Consider the following 23,441-nt stretch of genomic DNA (forward strand, 5'->3'; position numbering starts at 1 on the left):
ATGCTTCTTGGTTGTCTGGATGAAGACCAGGGGGAAGGTCTGTGAATGCACCTAGAAACCACCATACTGTTCAAAGGCAAGATATATATTTGTTGCCCCTCCCACTTTTGCCCTGATTCCACCCACTATGGGCATGTAATTTATTAATAATAATAATAATAATAATAATAATAATAATATTAATTTGTACCCCGCCCATCTGGCTGGGTCTCCCCAGCCACTCTGGGCAGCTTCCAACAAAGATTAAAACTACATTAAAATACTACACATTAAAAACTTCCCTGAACAGGGCTGCCTTCAGATGTCTTCTAAATGTCAGGTAGTTGTTTATCTTTTTGACATCTGATGGGAGGGCGTTCCACAGGGCAGGTGCCACTACGGAGAAGGCCCTCTGCTTGGTTCCCTGTAGCTTTGCTTCTCGCAATGAGGGAACCGCCGGAAGGTCCTCGGCGCTGGACCTCAGTGTCTGGGCAGAATGATGGGGGTGGAGACGCTCCTTCAGGTATACTAGGCCGAGGCCATATAGGGCTTTAAAGGTCAACACCAACACTTTGAATTGTGCTCAGAAATGCACACAATATATAAAACAAAACCATGTCACACTGCCCATTTCAAATAACCAAGTTGAATTTATTCGGACATGTTACAGGATTACGGGAAATCAAGATTCGAGGAATCTGAGGGCTCTGATTCGGAAGCCTCCTTCCACCGCCATGTATTCAAGGACCCTCAGGCCCAGCCGGTTGGGGAAGGAGATCTCATATTTGTCGTCCAGGAGCACCATAATCTCAGAAGTAAGGAATGCGAAGCAAAGCTGCAAGAAGCAGAGAGGGAGGCGTCAACGCAGGACACTGAACCTTTTTTTAAAATGACCTGGCAACATTTTAACTTCTTAAATTGGAACAGTCTCCTTCAGGAGGTGGTGGACTCTCCTTCCTTGAAGGTTTTTAAGCAGAGGTTGGATGGCCATCTGTCATGGATGCTTTAAGTTGAGATTCCTGCATTGAAGGGGTTGGAATATATGACTCTTGGGGTTTCTTCCAACTCTACAATTCTATGATTCTAAAGGAATGGCAGTCACTGTTTTCGACAGTGCAAGTTGGCCATTCTGGGTTTCCCTTTCCTGACAACAGCACAAAAGGCTGCTTTGACCCCCAAGGCTTTTCCACTGCTGATGAGTCTGTAGTACAGTGGTACTTCTGGTTGCGAACGGGATCTGTTCCGGAGGCCCGTTTGCAACATGAAAAGAGCGCAACTCGCAGCGGCGCATCTGCACATCGCGAGCGGCGAAACCTGGAAGTAACTCCTTCTGGTACTTCCGGGTTGCCTCAGGACGTAATCTGAAAGAACGTAACATGAAGCGGACGTAACATGAGGTATGACTGTACAGTGGTACCTCGGGTTAAGTACTTAATTCGTTCCGGAGGTCCGTTTTTAACCTGAAACTGTTCTTAACTTGAAGCAGCACTTTAGCTAATGGGGCCTCCCACTGCTGCCGCGCCGCCGGAGCACGATTTCTGTTCTTATCCTGAAGCAAAGTTCTTAACCTGAAGCACTATTTCTGGGTTAGCGGAGTCTGTAACCTGAAGTGTATATAACCTGAAGCGTATGTAACCCGAGGTACCATTGTACATCAAAGCCCAAGGACCAAGACAGCCACATTTTTACGTCTATCCACACAGAGTCACTTGTACAAAAAACGTCTCTACCTGACTTGCAATATATATATATGTAAGTGTATAAGCATAGGCTACTTTGGAGCATATTTTCTTTTCTTGTGATTTTGGCATTTATGCCAGAAGACAATTATTAGAGACCTTACAACTCAATAGGCTGATTTCTATGCTACCAATGGTTCAGGACCTGCTTTCAGACAGGAATGAACAAATTACTTTAATAGTGGCTGAATTTTTGAGTGCTGTCCATGTAGAGAGGATGGGTCATTATAAAGAGAATTAGTGGTTCTTAACTGATCAGGGATTTGGTAGTGCTGTATTGTATTATTTATGCAATTTGATTTTCTCTGGGGTTAAAGATCTGACCGGGACAAACCTTGTTATGTTGAGCTCGTATGTTGCACAATTTGTATACGGTGTCTGTTTGAGAATGTGTGGTTTGCTATGCCTAATAAAGGATCTTGATTGATAAGCATAGGCTTTTATATTTTTATTTTTAAAATGCATCGTAATAAAAACACATGGAATTCATAAACACCCACAAAACAAAGGCGATGATCATTTCATTTGTGAGCCCTTGTAATTAAAAGTGAGACACAACTTTTGTTCAGACAGGCCAGGTCCCCCAACACTGGCATTCCACTTGTTCTGCCCATATAAAATGAACCCTCCTATAAAACATGGAGGCGCCCCACTTTTGCATGTGCCAGGGAAAGTAAACCTGTGTCGTCGTCCCCTCCAGACGTTGTTGGCCTGTTGGTCCCATCATGCCTGACCATCAGCCATGCTAGCCAAGGCTTATGGGAGTTGGGATTATAATGTCATCTGGAAGGCTACAGATGCCCCTCCCTCCACAGGGAACTCCAGGAGAAACTGCCTGGCTGCCTGGCTGGCTCCATTTGATCTACTGCTAAGACCTCACCTGAACTCTGCCGCCTTGCTCGAAAGGGAACTTGGAGATGCTCTCCTCCTCTTCCCCCCACAGCCCATTTTCCTTGGAGTTGCAAACAATGGTGTTCCGACACTTCTGGGGGTCAAAGTGCGGGTTGAAGTGAAGAACGAGGTTCTCAGGGTCTTGGCCCAGTTTCACAACAAATCTTGAAGAGGTTTGAAAGTTATGAAAGAAACAAGAATAGCAAACATGAGAGGCTTACTGGACTTCAGCACCAGCAACAACAACAACAATAGGACCCTTCTCCTAAGTGTTCACATGCTTGCCATGCTATGAGAATATTGAGAACATTTTTACATGCCACCTCAATGTCTGAAGGGCGTGAGATTCCAGGGGTTTCAAGCGCTTACCAGGGTTCCCTTTTCCTTCAGAATGAGGTACAGCAGAGACTGAACTGCCTTTGTGGTTTATTTGCACATATATAAAACCTGAACCTATGATGGAGCGTCTCCACCTCCATCATTCCGCCTGGACACTGAGGTCCAGCGCTGAGGGCCTTCTGGTGGTTCCCACACTGCGAGAAGCCAAGTTACAGGGAACCAGGCAGAGGGCCTTCTCGGTAGTGGCACCCACCCTGTGGAACGCCCTCCCACCAGATGTCAAAGAGAAAAATAACTACCAGACTTTTAGAAGACATCTGAAGGCAGCCCTGTTTAGGGAAGCTTTTAATGTTTAATAGATTAGTGTATTTTAGTGTTCTGTTGGAAGCCGCCCAGAGTGGCTGGGGAAACCCAACCAGATGGGCAGGGTATAAATAAATAAATTATTATTATTATTATTATTATTATTATTATTATTATTATTATTATTATTTTCACAACATTAACACCCCCTTATATGCAGCCTTGGATTCAAGCAGAAATCAGGCACGGCACTGTTTCACTGCTTCCAGCTTCTAGGTCACATAATTCAACTCTCTCTTCCAGTCTTTGTCTTTGTAACTACCAGCGACTTGGACACTGGGAAGCACCCATTTGCTCTCTGGCACCTTTGCTACCTGAACGACCTGTAGGTAAAGGGACCCCTGACTACTAGGTCCAGTCGCAGACGACTCTGGAGTTACAGGGCTCATCTCGCTTTATTGGCTGAGGGAGCCTGCGTACAGCTTCCGGGTCATGTGGTCAGCATGATTAAGCCGCTTCTGGCGAACCAGAGCAGTGCATGGAAACCCTGTTTACCTTTCCGCTGGAGTGGTACCTATTTATCTACTTGCCTTTGACGTGCTTTCGAACTGCTAGGTGGGCAGGAGCAGGGACCAAGAAACGGGAGTTCACTTTATTGCGGGGATTCGAACCGCCGACCTTCTGATCGGCAAGCCCTAGGCTCAGTGGTTTAACCCACAGTGGGCCATTAGGAATAACCAGGAATCTCGCCTGGCTAGTCTAGGAATTGTATCCATGCTGGATCCAAGAATTAGAAGGGGACCCAGGCATTTAGCCTAAACCCACCTCAAATTTATATACTGTGCTGGATTTGGGCTTCATGAAAACACTTTAAAAATTAAAAATAAAGCAAGGTTCTAGTACTCATGGTTGCAGAGATTCACTCAGGAATTATCTACCTGAAACTTGTTATAGACCAATGAGGTGTCAGGATGGAGCCCAAGATCTGCATAATGTGTCTGCCAATCCCTGTAATTCTTAAATTACTTAACTCAACATCAATATCCCTGTATCCCACATTCACCATTACATAATTTACAACAGCCTTGTGAGGAAGGCCAACATCCCCCTGCTGAAGATGAGGGGGCTATGGGAAGGCAACTTGGTTAATGGGACCAAGTAAGGTAGGCAGGATCGCCAAAGAATTAATGCTTTTGAATTATGGTGCTGGAGGAGACTCTTGAGAGTCCCATGGACTGCAAGAAGATCAAACCTCTCCATTCTGAAGGAAATCAGCCCTGAGTGCTCACTGGAAGGACAGATCCTGAAGCTGAGGCTCCAATGGCCACCTCATGAGAAGAGAAGACTCCCTGGAAAAGACCCTGATGTTGGGAAAGAGAAGGGGAGGACAGAGGACGAGATGGTTGGACAGTGTTCTCGAAGCTACCAGCATGAGTTTGACCAAACTGCAGGAGGCAGTGGAAGACAGGAGTGCCTGGTGTGCTCTGGTCCATGGGGTCACGAAGAGTCGGACATGACTAAACGACTAAGCAACAACAACAAGGTACGCAGGTTCTAGACAAGAGAGTTAGGATGCTATAGGAAAGGCATCTTCAAATGTTTTGAAGGGCTTGCCATGCTGATGGAGCAAGTTTATTTTGTTGCTGGCTACTGCATACCATAACCTGGTACCCTCCAGAATAATCAGCAGTTCTCAACCTGTGGGTCCCCAGATGTTGTTGGACTACAACTCCCATCATCCCTGAGCTCTGGCCTTGCTAGCTAGGGGTGATGGAAGTTGTAGTTCAACAACATCTGGAGACCCACGGGTTGAGAAAGCCTGCTCCAGATGTTTTGAAAACTCCCATCAGCCCCAGCCAGCTGGTAGAAACTAAGCCAAGGAGGAAGATTTCATCTACACGTTAGCACAGGGTGTGGGGGGGAACCTGTTTAAGCCCAGTGGGGAGATGGTTTGCATTCCTTCCTAGGTAACATGCCAATAGCAGGCAGTGCCAGAGGCAGAAGAAGGTAGGTAAATACATTTTACTTTCGTTCAGTAGGGCGTTTTCTCCATACACCCAGGCACAACCCTCTTGCAATCTCTCTCCTAATTTACTCTCCATTTTAAGGGTGTGGCTGTAATAGGAAACCAGGTAAAAAAACATGAGAGGATCTGTGTTCTACATCCTTGTTTAGAACATGATTCGCCCTTCCATGCCCTATAAATCTGGTGCTTCGGCATTCAGCTTAAGATCTTGGTACAGGTGTGAATTGCTATGTCCTGGACGCATGACTAGGGCAGAGCTTGCCTGGCATACATAAGAGATTCTCCGCTCTCAGAAGCACGTTTAAGGGCTATGTACACACTGTGGGTTAAACCACAGAGCCTAGGACTTGCCGATCAGAAGGTTGGCGGTTCGAATCCGCGCGACGGGGGGGGGGAGCTCCCGTTGCTTAGAGGTAAAGGAGAATTAAAAAAACAAAAGAAGTGTAGTTTAGGTGGTGGAAGTCTTTTAAGTTATTTTAATTAAGATTTGTATTTTATAATGTGTGTAAGTGTAACTCTGGCATTACTGTTTATGGAAATCAGCATTTTCTTTTTCTTTTGTTTTCCTTTTCTTTCTTTCTTTCTTTCCCTTTTTTAGTTTCTTCTTACTCTTTATGTTTGGCAAATATGTAAATAATTGTGTTTTTTGCAGATATGTCTGGAAATTTGATTGTATTATTCAATAAAGTTATATTTTAAATTAAAAATAAATAAATAGGTACCGCTCTGGCGGGAAGATAAACGTCGTTTCCGTGCGCTGCTCTGGTTCGCCAGAAGGGGCTTAGTCATGCTGGCCACATGGCCCGGAAGCTGTACGCCGGCTCCCTCAGCCAATAAAGTGAGATGAGCGCCACAACCCCAGAGTCGTCCACAACTGGACCTAATGGTCAGGGGTCCCTTGACCTTGACCTTTTACGCAGTGTGCCTACACATGAGTTCCCGGAGACAGGCGATGCTCCACCCATTCCCTACTCACTCTTTAGCATCTGGCAGGATCCTTCCTTTTATCTGGACCATGTCTCCATGCAGGACTTGAAACTCAGTGGCAACCACTCCCTATAGCAAGGGAAACGAGAGACATTTTTCAATCGCAGTGGTGGCAGGGTGAGATTCAGGAGGAGAAGGGGGAAGGGAAATTAATGCTCTTACAGTCTTTGTCCTGGAAATAAGGTGAGCCCAGGGACCTCCGAGCAGACTTGGCGGTTGCTGCAAAAGGAGAACAAAAGGAAGCAGTCAACAATAGACAGACAGACAGACAGACAGACAGACAAGAGCATAGATAGCATTGGTTAGTACAGTGCTAGGGAACCTGTGCAGGAATTTTAACACTAAGGTTAATAGAATGAGCTGCCTCCAGGAACTCTGCTTTAGGGCAGCCTACAAATACTGTAAGGGAAATGGGTGGCGCTGTGGTCTAAACCACAGAGCCTAGGGCTTGCCGATCAAAAGCTTGGCGGTTCAAATCCTGCAATGAGGTGAGCTCCTATTGCTCGGTCCCTGCTCCTGCCAACCTAGCAGTTCGAAAGCACGTCAAAGTGCAAGTAGATAAATAGGTACCGCTCCTGCGGGAAGGTAAACAGCAATTCTGTGCGCTGCTCTGGTTCGCCAGCAGCGGCTTAGTCCTGCTGGCCACATGACCCAGAAGCTGTATGCCGGCTCCCTCGGCCAATAAAGCGAGATGAGCACCGCAACCCCAGAGTCAGCCATGACTAGACCTAATGGTCAGGGGTCCCTTTACCTTTTACAAATACTGTAAGTGAACCATAAAGTAGATGATTTAGCCATGTTCACTCAAATACGCATGTTTTCGAGCCCTTCTCAAATCCCACATTTTCTTGCTAGGTCCTTTATTTATATAATTTTTATCTTGCCCTTTCTCCTGCCCCAGTGAACAGCTGACCTGCTGCATTTTGCAGTAGCTGCTGCTTCTGGACCTACTTTAGAAGCAGTATGATGAAATTTGGGACATATTTACAAATACCGTATTTTTTGCTCTATAAGACTCACTTTTTCCCTCCTAAAAAGTAAGGGGAAATGTGTGTGCGTCTTATGGAGCGAATGCAGGCTGCACAGCTATCCCAGAAGCCAGAACAGCAAGAGGGATTGCTGCTTTCACTGCACAGCGATCCCTCTTGCTGTTCTGGCTTCTGAGATTCAGAATATTTTTTTTCTTGTTTTCCTCCTCCAAAAACTAGGTGCGTCTTGTGGTCTGGTGCGTCTTATAGAGCGAAAAATACGGTATATGGTTATAAATAACCCTACATGTATTTGGATGATAATATTTATATGCCTGTATTCTAGAGAAGCATTTGTGGAATTGTAGTTGATTGCATATACAGTGGTACCTTGGGTTACATATGCTTCAGGTTACATACGCTTCAGGTTACAGACTCCACTAACCCAGAAATAGTGTTTCAGGTTAAGAACTTTGCTTCAGGATGAGAACAGAAATCGTGCTCCGGCAGCACAGCAGCAGCAGGAGGCCCCATTAGCTAAAGTGGTGCTTCAGGTTAAGAACAGTTTCAGGTTAAGAACGGACCTCCGGAACGAATTAAGTACTTAACCCGAGGTACCACTGTATAGTGATATAATACACCTTTTTCTCTTTATGCACTTTTTATTTTTACTTTATTTTGCTCAATTGAAATGCTTCCAATACAAAATTAAAATAAAGAAACCAGAAGCAGCCAGAGAAACAGAGGCTAGAAGTCAGAGATATAAGAGTTAGCAGCTGAGAAACAATCATGCTCTTCCCTAGAGAGAACAAGCCTCCTATTAATCCTTCTAAATTTCCAGGATAGTTCTATTGCACTTGGTGGTATTACAACTTCAATAGCAACTGCCTCCTATACTAACAACCACAAAAATGGACATACAAGACTCACGGGCTGCATGATGATCTCTTCCAAGGGTGCCGCAAATAACCAAAACTTTATTCCTTCCAACCTCTGCGAAAGAAGCCCCAGTTACACCTTAAATAGCTGAGGCTTGTTTTCAAGGTCCTTTTAAACTGCATCACGTGACAAAAAGGGTTTGCAGTGAGTGGAGGGTCTGATCCTCTCTCTAGCAATGCAAGGTGGAGAAAATCAGAGTCAATAGGCTAAACAGCTGGCCTGTTTCTGATGACTGGGAACCAGTGCCAGATTAACGTATGAGCTAAACAAGCTATAACTTAGGGCCCCACTCTCTTGGGGGGCCCCAAACAATTTAAAGGGGGGAAAACTGGATGTACATTTCCAAAATAAAAGATAAAAAACAAATACAATTGTTTTAGATACCTATTAGGTCCATAAATTACCATATATTCAGCACAAAAAACAGCGACAATTTGTTGTTGACAAAGGACAGATGGACATATAAAGGGCCCCATTACCTTCAGTAGCTTAGGGCCTCATCAAACCTAAATCCGACCCTGCTGGGAACACACCTGATAAGTTCAAACAGCTGGTGCTATTTCTTTATGCCAGCCTAGTACCTCCAGAAAGGGACGCGGGTGGCACTGTGGGTTAAACCACAGAGCCTAGAACTTGCTGATCAGAAGGTCAGCGGTTCAAATCCCTGCAATGGGGTGAGCTCCCGTTGCTTGGTCCCTGCTCCTGCCAACCTTCAGTTCGAAAGCACGTCAAAGTGCAAGTAGATAAATAGGTACTGCTCCAGCAGGAAGGTAAACGGTGTTTCTGTGCGCTGCTCTGGTTCGCCAGAAGCGGCATAGTCCTGCTGGCCACATGACCCGGAAGCTGTACGCCGCCTCCCTCGGCCAATAAACAAGATGTGTGCCGCAACCCCAGAGTCGGCCACAACTGGACCTAATGGTCAGGGTACCTTTACCTTTACCTTACAAATACTGTAAGTGAACCATAAAATAGATGACTTAGCCATGTTCACTCAAATACGCATGTTCTCGAGCCTTTCTCAAATCCCACGTTTTCCTGCGAGGTCCTTTATTTATATAATTTTTATATTGCCCTTTCTCCTGCCTCAGTGAGCAGCTGACCTGCTGCATTTTGCAGTAGCTGCTGCTTCTGGACCAACCTTAGAAGCAGTATAATGAAATTTAGAATATATTTACAAACCGGTCTTGAAAGACTAACATTGGCTCCCAGTACGTTTCCGAGCACAATTAAAAGTGTTGGTGCTGACCTTTAAAGCCCTAAACGGCCTCGGCCCAGTATACCTGAAGGAGCGTCTCCACCCCCATCGTTCTGCCTGGACACTGAGGTCCAGCGCCGAGGGCCTTCTGGCGGTTCCCTCATTGCGAGAAGCAAAGCTACAGGGAACCAGGCAGAGGGCCTTCTCGGTAGTGGCACCCACCCTGTGGAATGCCCTCCCATCAGATGTCAAAGAGATAAACAACTACCTGACATTTAGGAGACATCTTAAGGCAGCCCTGTTCAGGGAAGTTTTTAATGTATGATATTTTAGTGTATTTTTGGTTTCTATGGAAGCCGCCCAGAATGGCTGGGGAAACCCAGCCAGATGGGCGGGGTACAAATAATAAATTATTATTATTATTATTATTATTATTATTATTATTATTATTATTATTATTATTATAAATAACCCTACATGTATTTGGATAATAGCATGTATATGTTAAAATAAAGAACCCAGAAGCAGCCAGAGAAACAGAGGCTAGAAGTCAGAGATATAAGAGTTAGCAGCTGAGAAACAATCATGCTCTTCCCTAGAGAGAACAAGCTTCCTATTAATCCTTCTAAATTTCCAGGATAGTTCTATTGCACTTGGTGGTATTACAGCTTCAATAGCAACTGCCTCCTATACTAACAACCACAAAAATGGACATACAAGACTCACGGGCTGCATGATGATCTCTTCCAAGGGTGCCGCAAATAACCAAAACTTTATTCCTTCCAACCTCTGCGAAAGAAGCCCCAGTTACACCTTAAATAGCTGAGGCTTGTTTTCAAGGTCCTTTTAAACTGCATCACGTGACAAAAAGGGTTTGCAGTGAGTGGAGGGTCTGATCCTCTCTCTAGCAATGCAAGGTGGAGAAAATCAGAGTCAATAGGCTAAACAGCTGGCCTGTTTCTGATGAGTGGGAACCAGTGCTGTATTTATGTATGAGCTAAACAAGCTATAGCTTAGGGCCCCACTCTCTTGGGGGGCCCCAAGCAATTTAAAGGGGGGAAACTGGATGTACATTTCCAGAATATAAGGTAAAAAACAAATAAAATGGTTTTAGATACCTATTAGGTCCATAAATTACCATATATTCAGCACAAAAAACAGCGACAATTTGTTGCTGACAAAGGACAGCTGGACATATAAAGGGCCCCATTACCTTCAGTAGCTTAGGGCCTCATCAAACCTAAATCCGACCCTGCTGGGAGCACACCTGATAAGCTCAAGCAGCTGGTGCTGTTTCTTTACGCCAGCCTAGTACCTCCAGAAAGGGACGCGGGTGGCACTGTGGGTTAAACCACAGAGCCTAGAACTTGCTGATCAGAAGGTCAGCGGTTTGAATCCCTACGATGGGGTGAGCTCCCGTTGCTCGGTCCCTGCTCCTGCCAACCTAGCAGTTCGAAAGCACATCAAAGTGCAAGTAGATAAATAGGTACTGCTCCAGCAGGAAGGTAAACGGTGTTTCCGTGCGCTGCTCTGGTTCGCCAGAAGGGGCTTAGTCCTGCTGGCCACATGACCCAGAAGCTGTACACCGGCTCCCTCGGCCAGTAAAGCGAGATGAGCGCCGCAAGCCCAGAGTCGGCCACAACTGGACCTAATGGTCAGGGGTCCCTTTACCTTTACCTTTAGTACCTCCAGATGTTTGAGGATACGGCTTCCATCAGCCTGAGCCCTCACCTGTGCTCAGGTGAGGCTGATGGGAGTTGGAGACTGAAACCTATGGAGGGCACATTGTTGGCCAACACTGCCTTATGCAATTTAAATCAACAGCCTCCTGGTTGGTAACCATTCAGTCATTTGTTCATTCTCCCTCCCCCACTTTGACCTGGATTTTGGATGCCACACAAGCAGAAAAGCAGGCCAGTCGACAACTGAGCCAATGAAAGGAAAGAGCTGAGGTGCCCATTGCTTTGATTGGTCTTCAGTGGGGAATGGATGGAGCCCTGGACTGCTTCGTGACTGAGTGAGGATTCGAACTCAGACCCCTCCTGTTGTGAGTTTGTGAGGGGCCAGATTCCCCCCTGAATTCCTGGGTCTGATAAAAGCTAGAATGAATCAGTGCTTGTTGGGTTCAGCTGGAAGTTTTCCGTGACCACCTGTAGGAGGAGCCATTGAGAAGAACCATCAAGAGGTCATTACTGAAGTGGCCAAGTCATGGACCTAGTGAAACAGAGAGGGAGAGAAACCATCAGCAAGGCTATGTGCCCCATCTTGCGCTCCGAGTACTTAGCAAAACACAATGCCAGAGCGGGAGAAGTCTCAGGTTGGCAGTTTGGATGATGTAAGCAAACAGGAGACAAATATCCATTTTGCAAGTTGGGGTGGGGGGCAGAGAGAAGGAGGGCTGTCTGTTTTATGCTGCACAGAGGGTCAGACACAATGTTTGGGGTCTCTTGGAATCTGAGACAGCTGCACTGGAAGGAACAGAACCTTCCTGGGATGCGAATGCCATCTAGACCAACCTCAACATCTAGACCCAGGTTGTATACAGTGATACCTTGGTTTACAACCATAATCCGTTCCGGAGGTCCCGGTTGTAAACCAAAACAGGTTGTAACCCAAGGCGTGCTTTCGCCAATGGGGCCTCCAAAAAAAAAATATTGGTTGTAATCCAAAAAAATTGGGTTGTAATCCAAAAAAAGGGACACACATTTCAGGGTTTGACGTGGTTGTAATCCAAAATGGTTGTAATCCTAAACTGTTGCAAACCAAGGTACTACTGTATACAGCGATACCTTGGTTTAAGAACAGCCCTGTTTACGAACTATTCGGTTTATGAACTCTGCAAAACCAGAAGTAGTGTCTTGGTTTGCGAACTTTACCTCGGTCTAAGAACGGGAGCCAAACGGTGGAAGGGCACTGGTGGTGGGAGGCCTCATTAGGGAAAGCTTGCCTCAGTTTAAGAACGGTTTCGCTTTAAGAACGGACTTCCGGAATGGATTAAGTTTGTAAACTGAGGCACCACTGTTTGTGCAAATAAACCGTATAACATAAAGACACCACAGTCTCCGCTGAGCCTCCTTGTCCTAAAGGAAACACAGACCCCCTGGATCTCACAAGGCTTGGAGATCGAGGTGGTGGGCGGGTGAGTGGGTAACAATATTTAAAGGCACCGTGCAGTAGACTCTTCCTGCAGATATATTTGCTGTATTTAATTTTTAAAAATAGATTTAAAGCTGCTTGTGTTTTTGGCATCTCCCGTGAACTAATGTGCTTTGCCTGGAGTATATTTTCAACCATCCACCCTACCATTATTTTGTTATTATAAATAATTACATTCTGGCCCACTCTCCTTCCAAGAAACTCAGGGTGGCAGGCATGGCTCCCCCTCATTAGTCTTATGACAGCTCTGCAAGCTCAGCTAGGCTGAGAGGCACTGACTGGCAATTCATGTCTAGGGCTTGGAACTGGGGTCTCGCTAGTTCTAGTCTGACACTACTCTAACCACTACACTGCACTACCTTCCTGCCAACATTCCCACAGAGCTGAGCACTGGGCAGATTTGGAAATGTCTCCTCCCACACCAGCTGGGGAAGCCTCATCCTCTGTTACCTCCGAGGATGTAGACAGGCTGCTTGCGCAAGTAGAACCTACAGCCCGTCTTCTCAGCCCTTGTCCATCCCAGCTCATAAAAGCGAGCTGGGCAGAGCTGGGCAATGGGCTCCATGGGGTGGTGAATGCCTCCCTCTGTAAGGAAATCTCCCTGGAACCCCTTAAAGAAGCAGTTATTAAACCATCTTTGGATCTGGCCACTATGGCCAACTATTGCCCAGTCTCCAGTATTCCATTCCTGGGTAACGCAATCAAGCAGAGAGTCGTGGAACAACTCCAGGCATGTCTGGAGGATGCAGACCATTTATTTATTTTAAATATTTTTTATTCAGAATTTCAACAAGACATTTTATCAAAAAAGACATATCAATTCCCCCACCATTTCCCCCCTCCCCATAAAGTAACCCACCCTCCCCCCTGACTTCCCTCTCTCTGGTTTATCAACAAATGTTATTCTCTGCATGCTACACAATTGTATAGATCCTTAATTTATCTGACTGGCTATTGTCAATAAAAAGTTTGTAATTGTTTAATCAAAACCTGCCAAGGAGTTCAGTTCACTTTGTTGTTTCTTTAAGTACTTTGTAAAAAGTTCCCATTCATCTTTAAAGTCACAGTTATCCTTGTCCCGTAATTTGTATGTCAGTTTTGCCAATTGTGCATAATCCATCAGTTTCTCTTGCCATAATTCTTTAGTCGGGATTTCCTCGTTCTTCCATCCTTGTGCTATTAAGACTCTTGCCACCGTTGTCACATACATAAAGATATTTTTCACTTTCCTTGGCAGGTCTTTGCCTGCAATCCCTAACAAAAATGCTTCAGGTTTTTTAACAAATGTTAGATGGAACATTTTCTTCAGCTCGTCGTATATCCTTTTCCAAAACTTTCTAATTTCATTACAGTCGAGGATGCAGACCATTTAGACCTCTTCCATTCAAGTTTCAGGCCCCAAAGTGTCTGTTTTGGGTGATGTCACATTTCCTCATAGCATCCTCTCGCTCATGCCTACAGCTACTGTGTCATTGCAGCAGGGGTCAGGGGACGGCACATATAAAGCGGCTTCTGAATATATTTTCCTTTCCCACCTCCCAGGAAATCTTCCTCAGTGGCCTTTCCTCGTAAGTGGTTGCTTATGATTTTGTCCGCCTAGATTACTTACCTGTCCCAAATGTGCAAAGAATTACCATGATCTTGCTTCAAAACATGGACATGTGCATCATGCCTTTGAGATTGCAACCCTTTTGTGGATGGGCACCTCTCCTGTTCTGTTTAAATCCTGTGATTTAAACTGCCAGCCAGGACAACCCATCAAAATAGGTACCAAACAAAAGAGAGGCTTTCAGATCATTTTGACACAGGCACCAGAATTTCCCCTTTTCTCCACAGCAAATGCAGGAAAGCAGGATGTACCAATTTTTATAAAATACACGTGGGGAACCTCAGTCCAGAAAGCCAAATGTGGTCCCCAAAACTCCTTTGTGTGGCCCTCAATAGGTTTCCTAGCCACACACCCCTCACTGCTCTGATTTCACATCTCCAAGTTTTCTTGCCCAATGCCACCTGCTTGTCTAGAGCAGAGGTTTTCCAACTACATTCTTTCTGTGGCACCTATGTGGAGCTCAGGAGTTATATCACCCCTTACCTGCATCTCACCCTTTTTCAAACACCCTCTCTGGTGGAGGATTCCCTCAGCCTCTTCTCCCCGCTCTTTGGGAGTCCTCTGGGCTGTCGCTGCCGCTGCCACCACCACCACCTCCCCCCCGGTTTCTGAACTGCACCCCCTGCCCCAAAGTGAGGTTTGCCCCACAGGGACCTGGGAAGAGGATGCCCCCAGCCTTAGTGGCCCAACAGAGACTGGCCAAAGATGAACATAAGACCAGCACCTTATCTTGGGAGGCAACAGTGGCTGCTGCCAGGTCTGCATGGCAGAAAGGCTTCAGCAACGGGCACTCAGCTCCCAGGCAGGCCTTGCACACAGCAAGCACAAAAAGGCCAGCACAATGCCTGCCTCCTTTTTGTCTGTCTGATCCCAACAGCAAGGGCTGGCGGACTAGACGGCTGGGCTCCCTCACCCACTTGCTTGCTCGCTCCAAGGCCGCCTCAGCTCCTGGCAACCCCCTGGCCAGCCCCAGAGGCATCATTTGCAGGCAGAGCTTATAGCCACAGCTGCTGCAACAAACAGCTGTGCAAGCCTTCAGGAGGCAGAGACATGAGAGGGCATCAAGGAGGGAGGGAAGGAAAAAAGGACAGAGGCCAGTGTTGCCCACGGCACCCTGACCATCATTCAAGGCACCCCAGGGTGCCACAACACACTGGTTGAAAACAACCCGTCTAGAGCCTAGACCAGCCTTTCTTAACTTTGGCTTAACTCCCATCACCCTTGACCACTGGTTCTGCTAGCTAGGAATGATGGGATTTGCAGCCCAACAACAGCCAGGGACTCGAGTGAAATATACCCAGAGTCGTAAAGTGATTTCATGCTCTTTATTCAGCTCATAGTGGTGAGGAGGAAGAATGAAAGTCTCCTCAAAGTATCTACTTATATACATTATTTACACAATGGGCTGCACGTGATTGGCTAATTCCGGAATTCTCCTGTAGGCCAATCAGGTCGTGGATTCACTTCTATCTGCAGCATGATTGGGTGGTTCCTATCGACCAATCATACTGCTGCATTGTTCTAGGACCAATCAGACTGCTGCATTCTGGATCCTATTGTTCTCGGACCAATCAGACTGCTGCAGTTTGGATCCTATTAAACTCAGTACAGTGGTGCCTCGCAAGACGAAATTAATTCGTTCCGCGAGTTTTTTCGTCTAGCAAATTTTTCGTCTTGCGAAGCACGGTGTCGGAAAAGTTTTGGAAAAGCTTCAAAAATCACCAAAAACCTCAAAAAGGCTACCACACCGCGTTCTATGAGTTGCTCCTTGAAGTCAAGTCGCAACTGTATTAACGGTGTTAAGAAAAAGGAAACAAACTTGCAAAAACGCAAGACGTTTTCGTCTTGTGAAGCAAGCCCATAGGGAAATTCGTCTTGCGAAGCAGCTCAAAAACCGCAAAACCCTTTCGCCTAGCGAGTTTTTCGTCTTGCGAGGCATTCGTCTTGCGGGGCACCACTGTACATAACACCGAGGTTGAGAGAGGCCGGTCTAGAGGGAGAAGTGAGGGGGGGTTTTGAGTGTGCCTAGAAAATACCCTACGGGACACGGGTGGCGCTGTGGGTTAAACCACAGAGCCTAGGGCTTGCCGATCAGAAGGTCACAGTTCGAATCCCCACAAAGGGGTGATTTCCCGTTGCTCGATCCCTGCTCCTGCCAACCTAGCAGTTCAAAAGCACGTCAAAGTGCAAGTAGATAAATAGGCACCACTCCAGAGGGAAGGTAAACGGCATTTCCGTGCGCTGCTCTGGTTCACCAGAAGTGGCTTAGTCATGCTGGCCACATGACCCGGAAGCTCATGCTGGCCACATGACACTGGCTCCCTCGACCAATAAAGCGAGATGAGCGCCGCAACCCCAGAGTCAGCCACGACTGAACCTAATGGTCAGGGGTCCATTTACCTAGAAAATACCCTACTGTTCAAAGGCAATATTTATATTTGTTGCCCCGCCCACTTTTGCCTCTGGCTCCACCCACCATGGTGATGTGGGCCACAGAAGGCTCTCAGGTAGGGAACGAGGCTCCTGGACTCAAAAATATTTCCCCTGACTGTTACAAACTAAAACCACGCAGGCAGTTTTTGAAGAACAGTTGAGTTTATTCAGACTTGTTGCAGGACTACAGGGACGCAAGGCGAAATTAGAGAAATTTGAGGGCTCTGATTCTGAAGTCTCCTTCCACCTTGATGTAGCTGATAGTCTTCAGGCCCAGCCGGTTGGGGAAGGTGAACTCGTGACCCTCTGCCAGCTTCACCTTGATCTCCGCAGAAAGAAAAATGAAGGAAAGCTGGAAGAAGCGGGAGGAGGAGTCGTGAGAAAACCAGGATGCTAAACACTTTACTTGCCCTGAAAGACTAAAAGGAATGGCAACTACTGCATAGACATTGGGCATTCAGCATTTCCATTTCCTGTCTGAGGCTGCTTCTACCCAAGTGCTTTACATTTCAGCTGAGTGAGGAACTTCAGAGCCCAAGGACCAGAGTTGTCTTAATCCATGGGTAGGCAAACTAAGGCCTGGGGGCCGAATCTGGCCCAATTGCCTTCTAAATCCGGCCTGTTGGCGGTCTGGGAATCAGCGTGTTTTTACATGAGTAGAATGTGTCCTTTTATTTAAAATGCATCTCTGGGTTATTTGTGGGGCATAGGAATTCGTTCATCCCCCCCCCAAAAAAAAATATAGTCCAGCCCCCCACAAGGTCTGAGGGACCGTGGACCGGCCCCCTTCTGAAAAAGTTTACTGACCCCTGGACTTAATCCCTCATGTTACAAACAGGATAAGAAGGGGAGAGGGGTGTTACCATATTAATGTTTAAACTTGTGAAAATGCTCGCTACAAAAAATGTTACACAAAGATTCCTTCATTGTAGGGGGTTGGACTAGATGACCCTCAGTCTCCCTTCCAACTCTACAATTCTATTAGAACAACAGAAGGTATCGCCCAAGCCACTGTACCAGCCTTGCATTTTGCACACAGAATTCTCCCAATGAGCAGCCTCACTGCAGCTACAGTGTTTGCTCAGGCCAGATGCAAACTGATATACACCCAGAATTAAGACAGAGTTGCTCATTTGTACTGAAGATGCATAATTTACATAAAAATTACCTCCATCTATATTTTTTATTTTGCAGGGCCTCCTCCAAGCTTGGAGTGGAGCTGGTACAGAATGCAGAGCTAGAGATAGAATCACAGGAGGGAAAGAACCTGTGTGCAGAAAACTAGCTTCTCAGGAGGGCCAGGCTAGAATCCTTACATGCTAGTTTTTTTATAGGCAAAGGTGAGCTGGCCTTGCACATATTTTTTAAAAAATAAAAGCACAGAAGTCTTATTCAGTCAAGCCAGACTTCAAACACCTGCATTCCAGTTCTACACATATAAACTGCATTTTTGAAAGGAGGAAGGTCTTCCTTCCACACCCTCTAAGGCAGGTAGCCCCAAACTCGGCCCTCCAGATGTTTTTGGGACTACAATTCCCATCATCCCTGACCACTGGTCCTGCTAGCTAGGGATGATGGGAGTTGTACTCCCAAAACATCTGGAGGGCCGAGTTTGGGGGTGCCTGCTCTAAGGAAAATATACCTGGGGTCTTCCAGATGTTGAGGTATTGCTCCCATGCCTGACCATTGGCCATACTGGCTGGGGTCAATAGGAGTACAATAATAATAAAAATTTATTATTTATACCCCGCCCATCTTGCAGGGCTTCCCCAGCCACTCTGGGCGGCTTTCAACAAAATATTAAAATACAGTAATGCATCAAACATTAAAAGCTTCCCTAAACAGGGCTACCTTCAGATGTCTTCTAAAAGTCTGGTAGTTGTTGTTCTCTTTGACATCTGGTGGGAGGGTGTTCCACAGGGCGGGTGCCACTACTGAGAAGGCCCTTGCATGAAGGCTGCAGGCTTCCTAACTCATGTCCTCTGCAGAGTAGCCATTCCCCTGCTTGCTCCATTCTCACACAGACCTTTGCTAAGACTGCCACACCCTCACCTGAACTTTGGCACCTTGTTCGAAAGGGAAATCGGTGATTCTCTGTTCTTTCCCCCATACGCCGTCCTGCAAGGAGTTGCACACGATGGTGTTCAAAATGGTGTTCTCGTCCGTCTGGTAGTCAAAGCGGGGGTTGAAGTGAAGAACGAGGTTGTCGCGATCACGGCCCAGATGCACGACAAAACTTGAAGAGGATGGAAAACAAGAGCGTGGAGGTTAAGGCTTCCTGGACTTCTGTATAAACAAACAACTATGCAGCCCCTCTCCTGGGCATCTTACCTGTATTGCCAAACAGTGAGAACATTTAGTGCTGTATTTAGGTATCGACACCATATAACACTGGTCTTGAAAGACCTACATTGGCTCCCAGTACGTTTCTGAGCACAATTCAAAGTGTTGGTGCTGACCTTGAAAGCCCTAAATGGCCTTGGTCCAGTATACCTGAAGGAGCGTCTCCACCCCCATCGTTCTACCCGGACCCTGAGGTCCAGCACCGAGGGCCTTCTGGTGGTTCCCTCACTGCAAGAAGCCAAGTTACAGGGAACCAGGCAGAGGGCCTTCTCGGTAGTGGCACCCGCCCTGTGGAACGCCCTTCCACCAGATGTCAAAGAGAAGAACAACTACCAGACTTAGAAGGCATCTGAAGGCAGCCCTGTTTAGGGAAGCTTTTAATGTTTGATGTATTACAGTATTTTAATATTTTTTGGGAAGCTGCCCAGAGTGGCTGGGGAAGCCCAGCCAGATGGGCGGCGTATAAATAATAAATTATTATTTATTATCATCATCATCATCATCATCATGAGAACAGTAGCTTTAAAAAGAAATAAAAATAAAGCATGCTTCTGGCGCTCATGGTGCTGAGAATAACACAGGAATTAGCAACCTAGAGTGGCATATAGACCGGGGTTTCAAAAATTGGTTCTCCAGCTGTTTTTGGACTACAGTTATCACCCATGACCACTGGGTCCTGCTAGCTAGGGATGATGGGAGTCCAAAAACAGCTGGAGACCCAAATTTTGGAAACCCTGATATAGACTGTTGGGGTGGCAGGACAGACCCCCAAATCTGCTTCCTTCCCCCATGGCTCTTAAGTGCCTGAACTCGGTGGTACCCCAACATTTCCCCTCTCCCCATGGGTCACTTGAAAATCACCACAGGTCCGCATAGAGAACTTAGTGATTTTTTTTCTGCGTGTTGTAATGTGCTGCAACAGGTGCTGTAGGATTTTGAATTGCGTTTTTACAGACAGGCTGAGGGCCACCTGAACGAAGCTCGCAGATCAGAGTTTGGAGAGCCCTGTCGTGCAACAGGAGTCACAAAGTGTGCAATATAGGATTCTCCACACTCCATCCTGGCACTGTGGGTTAAACCACAGAGCCTAGAACTTGCCGATCAGAAGGTTGGCGGTTCGAATCCCCACGACGGGGTGAGCTCCCATTGCTTGGTCCCTGCTCCTGCCAACCTAGCAGTTCGAAAGCACAAAGTGCAAGTAGATAAATAGGTACCGCTCCAGCGGGAAGGTAAACGGCTTTTCCGCGTGCTGCTCTGGTTTGCCAGAAGCGGCTTAGTCATGCTGGCCACATGACCCGGAAGCTGTACACTGGCTCCCTCGGCCAATTAAGTGAGATGAGCGCCGCAACCCCAGAGTCGGCCATGACTGGACCTAATGGTCAAGGGTCCCTTTACCTTTACCTATTATACTAACTGAAGCCATGTGCTGATGTGAACAGCTTGGGGGGCAAGCAGGGGAGATAGCAACTTCTCTGTACTCCAAAGCAGTAATATGAATGCACCACAAGAGTCTCAAGACGCTTTCCTCCTTCTCAACTTACTCTTTGGCATCCGACGAGATCCTCCCTTTCACTTGGACAGTGTCTCCATGCATAAGAACAAAATCCGTTGCAACCAGCCCCTAGGGAAGAGGGAAACACGTCTTCAGCTGCGATGGTGGAATGGTGAGATTCAGGAGGGAAAGAAACAAGAAAGTGAAGGCTCTTACATTCATTGGCTTGGCGTGAAACCGGGTCCATGGATCAATGAGGGCACTTCCTAATACCTTTGGGACAGGATAAGAGGAAGGAGTCACCAATAAATCAATAGGCAGAAGCACAGAGCATTTCATTTACTACAGCCAGTGTTGGGAATACAAGTGTTGCCAGATCTTTAGGACTAGCAGTTTGCTAGTCCCACAAAGAAGCAATTACTTCTCCCTCCTGCCATGTTATTCCCAGTAGCAAACTCCAATTAAAAGTGCTAGTTTCACTACCTCTTATAGGGAAGCCTAATGACTCTGTAAACAAACCACAGATTATTATTTTTTGCATACTCACTCAAACACATGAATGAATGAATTTTATTATTTCGGTCACAGACCAGTTCCAGCCCACATACAATATCAAGGAAATCATCAAACACGTTAGGGGTACATTTGAATTTGCAATGAGGTATAACAGGGACAATACAGATATAGGAACAGTTAAAAATATATATAAATTAAAACTTAATCACTAACATATAACCTAAAATTATCATTTAAAACCTTAATCATTATACTAGCACAGCTTGTTCCTTAGGTTTTATTGGCAATCGCAGAGAATTTGGCCACCCTTAACGTGATCTCAGAATCCTTGTCCTCTACCAGGGATTTTAGACATTGAAGTTCAGATTCATTTGGAGATTTTTTTTTCTCAAACACACATTTCCAAGCCCTCTTCAAATCTTGCCTTTTCTGTGAAGCCTCAATGCCCACGCCTTCTAGAAAGACTTTTTGAGTATGCTGAACTGCATCAGCATACGTCCGCCTCCTAAATTACACTTATCTCTCCCACAGGTAGACGTTTGATTGTAAGCTCTGCAGGGCAGAGACCAGTCCCCCCCTTTATGCTAGAAAGCACAACTGTATGGATAGCACACCATCATCAACAACAACAGAGGACAGCCCTACTAACGATGCACCAAGAATAGATTTACAAGAACCCCAAAGCAAGAGAAAAAGATAGAAGTCAGGCATGCAATAGCGACACATACAAAATGTGTTTTTTTCCTAGCTGATACACCACTTCCCAAAGAGACCTATTGATGCTTATAAGTTTCTGGCCTTGTTTGGGTCCTGCTGATTGTAAAACAATCTCAAGATCAATAATCTAAGAGTAACAGTAAAGAGGACTCACAGGATCCATGATGCAATCTCGCTCGGGTCCAGCGACGCCTTCTCCCTTCCAGTCTCAGTTCTGTGCCTCAGCAAAAGAAGTACCAGCCTGCTACCTTGCAAAAAGAAAGTGCCCCATGGTGCCTTTAAGTAGCTGGGGGGAAAGGCACCACCTGACAAAAAGGGTCTGCTGTGATGGAGCTCTCTAGAAATGCAAGGAGGAGGAAAATCAGGGTCAACAAGCAACACAGCTGGCCTGCTTTGAAGGCAGGAGAACAGTGATTACACTGGGGAACAAATTTTTTGTTGCATTGACACCTGCAGTTGTTGTAACCTAATTTCGATGTGCTGATTCTGAAATCTGAAGTTGGTTTCATTCTGTAAGCTCTAGTTTTTTTGCAATTCATGTTTTTCACCTTTCACCATAATCTTCGTTTTTCATAATGCAAGAATTCAATATTTTATTAAACACATATCCAAAGTAGTACAATACGAGTATAAATGTAAGTGACTTATAAAGCATTAAACATGACATGTATAGCATTGAAAATGACATGTATATCTATGTACAGTTGGAGGTATGCAAAAAAATGTATTGCCTTGGGATACGCAGTATACTGGGGAACAAAAAATTTTCCATTTTTTTTGCATGAGATTTTTCAACTGTTCTTATATGTTCTTTCAATGCTGATTTCAAATCTGAAATCGATTTTCGTGTACATGCTATAGACATATTTGCAGGTTTTGGTGTCTTCGGGTGTCTTCCCGTGTAAGAGTTGGGGTGTCTAGGCGACGTTTCGACGAGGTCTCACTCGTCATCTTCAGGCTGGTGCTTTCGGCTTCTTGTTACTGGAACAGAGCAGGATCTCAGTGTTTGAGTTCCTATAAATACTGTTGAGGGGGTGTGGTGTATAGCCTCCAACGTTCTGGGCAGAGAGGAAGTTCCCAGGTTAGTGTGCCTTTTCTTCTTTTGTTCCTTAATTACTTGAGGGATATCTTGAGTGATTTCTTGAGTGATATTCTGAGTACCACTTAGGTGGGTCATTAAGTGTGGATTAGTTGCTAAAGCTTTCGTGTCTTGACCTCTTGAGCTTGTGAAGAGTTTTTCTGAGAAGATGGCTGTACTGCACTTAGTTGTGCTCTGGCTTGGCTTCGTGTATAGGGGCGAGCTGTGGTTTTGTGCCCTGTGCCAGCCAGACATATTTTTTTCTACTTGAAGAAGCCATGGTCCGATCTGAAAAATACAAATATTTTGGTTAAAAAACTGTACAAATAAAGAAAAATTAAGTTTGCAATACAATAATTACCATGTGGTTAGGGTAGATCAACGTGTCAGTGTGCACTTATCCCCAGTGTAAATATGACATATCAGCAAAAGACAGAAACTGAAAGATAACTATAGCATGTACACAGAAATCGGTGTCAGATTTGAAATCAACATTGAAAGAACATATAAGAACAGTTGAAAAATCTCATGCAAAGGAAAATGAAAAAAAAATGTTCCCCAGTGGCTGGTGCTATGTCTTCCTGCTGCCCTTCATTCACCTGGTACCCTCCAGATGTTTTGGCGGCCCCAGCTCCCATCAGGATTAGCCCTCACCTGTGCAGGTTGGGGTGATGATAGCTGTAGTCCAAAACATCTGGAGAGGACATCCTTGCCCTGACTCTTCCTCCAAG

General features: G+C 45.8%; 2 protein-coding genes across 3 annotated transcripts; both read right to left on the reverse strand.

Moving 5' to 3' along the window:
- Positions 1–661: 661 nt before the first annotated feature.
- On the reverse strand, positions 662–8,226 carry LOC310685971 (16 kDa beta-galactoside-binding lectin-like; the record flags this gene model as incomplete). Its single annotated transcript, XM_083459130.1, has 5 exons — positions 8,163–8,226; positions 6,427–6,483; positions 6,254–6,333; positions 2,599–2,773; positions 662–814 (listed from the first exon to the last, which is right to left on the reverse strand). Exons 1-5 carry the CDS (start codon positions 8,169–8,171, stop codon positions 662–664), a joined length of 474 nt encoding a protein of 157 aa, XP_083315256.1. The 5' UTR covers positions 8,172–8,226.
- An 8,521-nt stretch (positions 8,227–16,747) lies between these two features.
- On the reverse strand, positions 16,748–21,954 carry LOC310685969 (16 kDa beta-galactoside-binding lectin-like). 2 transcript variants are annotated; one of them, XM_083459127.1, is made up of 5 exons: positions 21,787–21,954; positions 20,616–20,672; positions 20,449–20,528; positions 18,617–18,800; positions 16,748–16,916 (listed from the first exon to the last, which is right to left on the reverse strand). In XM_083459127.1, the coding sequence occupies exons 1-5, from the start codon at positions 21,793–21,795 to the stop codon at positions 16,770–16,772; spliced, it is 477 nt and encodes a 158-aa protein (XP_083315253.1). In that variant the 5' UTR covers positions 21,796–21,954; the 3' UTR covers positions 16,748–16,769. The 2 variants fall into 2 exon arrangements, with proteins under 2 accessions (XP_083315253.1, XP_083315254.1); XM_083459128.1 differs by lacking the exon at positions 21,787–21,954 and adding an exon at positions 21,644–21,746.
- Positions 21,955–23,441: the final 1,487 nt, after the last annotated feature.

The sequence above is a fragment of the Podarcis liolepis genome (genome assembly GCF_965112155.1).
Source record: "Podarcis liolepis genome assembly, chromosome: 9".
In the NCBI taxonomy this organism is placed as follows: Eukaryota; Metazoa; Chordata; class Lepidosauria; order Squamata; family Lacertidae; genus Podarcis; species Podarcis liolepis.

Excerpts from the sequence above, each read along its gene's own strand:
- LOC310685969 (XM_083459127.1), bottom strand. Across the intron at positions 20,529-20,615 it reads TTCACGCCAAGCCAATGAAT|GGGCTGGTTGCAACGGATTT; the intron begins GTAAGAGCCTTC and ends CCTCTTCCCTAG. Across the intron at positions 16,917-18,616 it reads AACAAGGTGCCAAAGTTCAG|CTTTCCTTCATTTTTCTTTC; the intron begins GTGAGGGTGTGG and ends CGCTTCTTCCAG.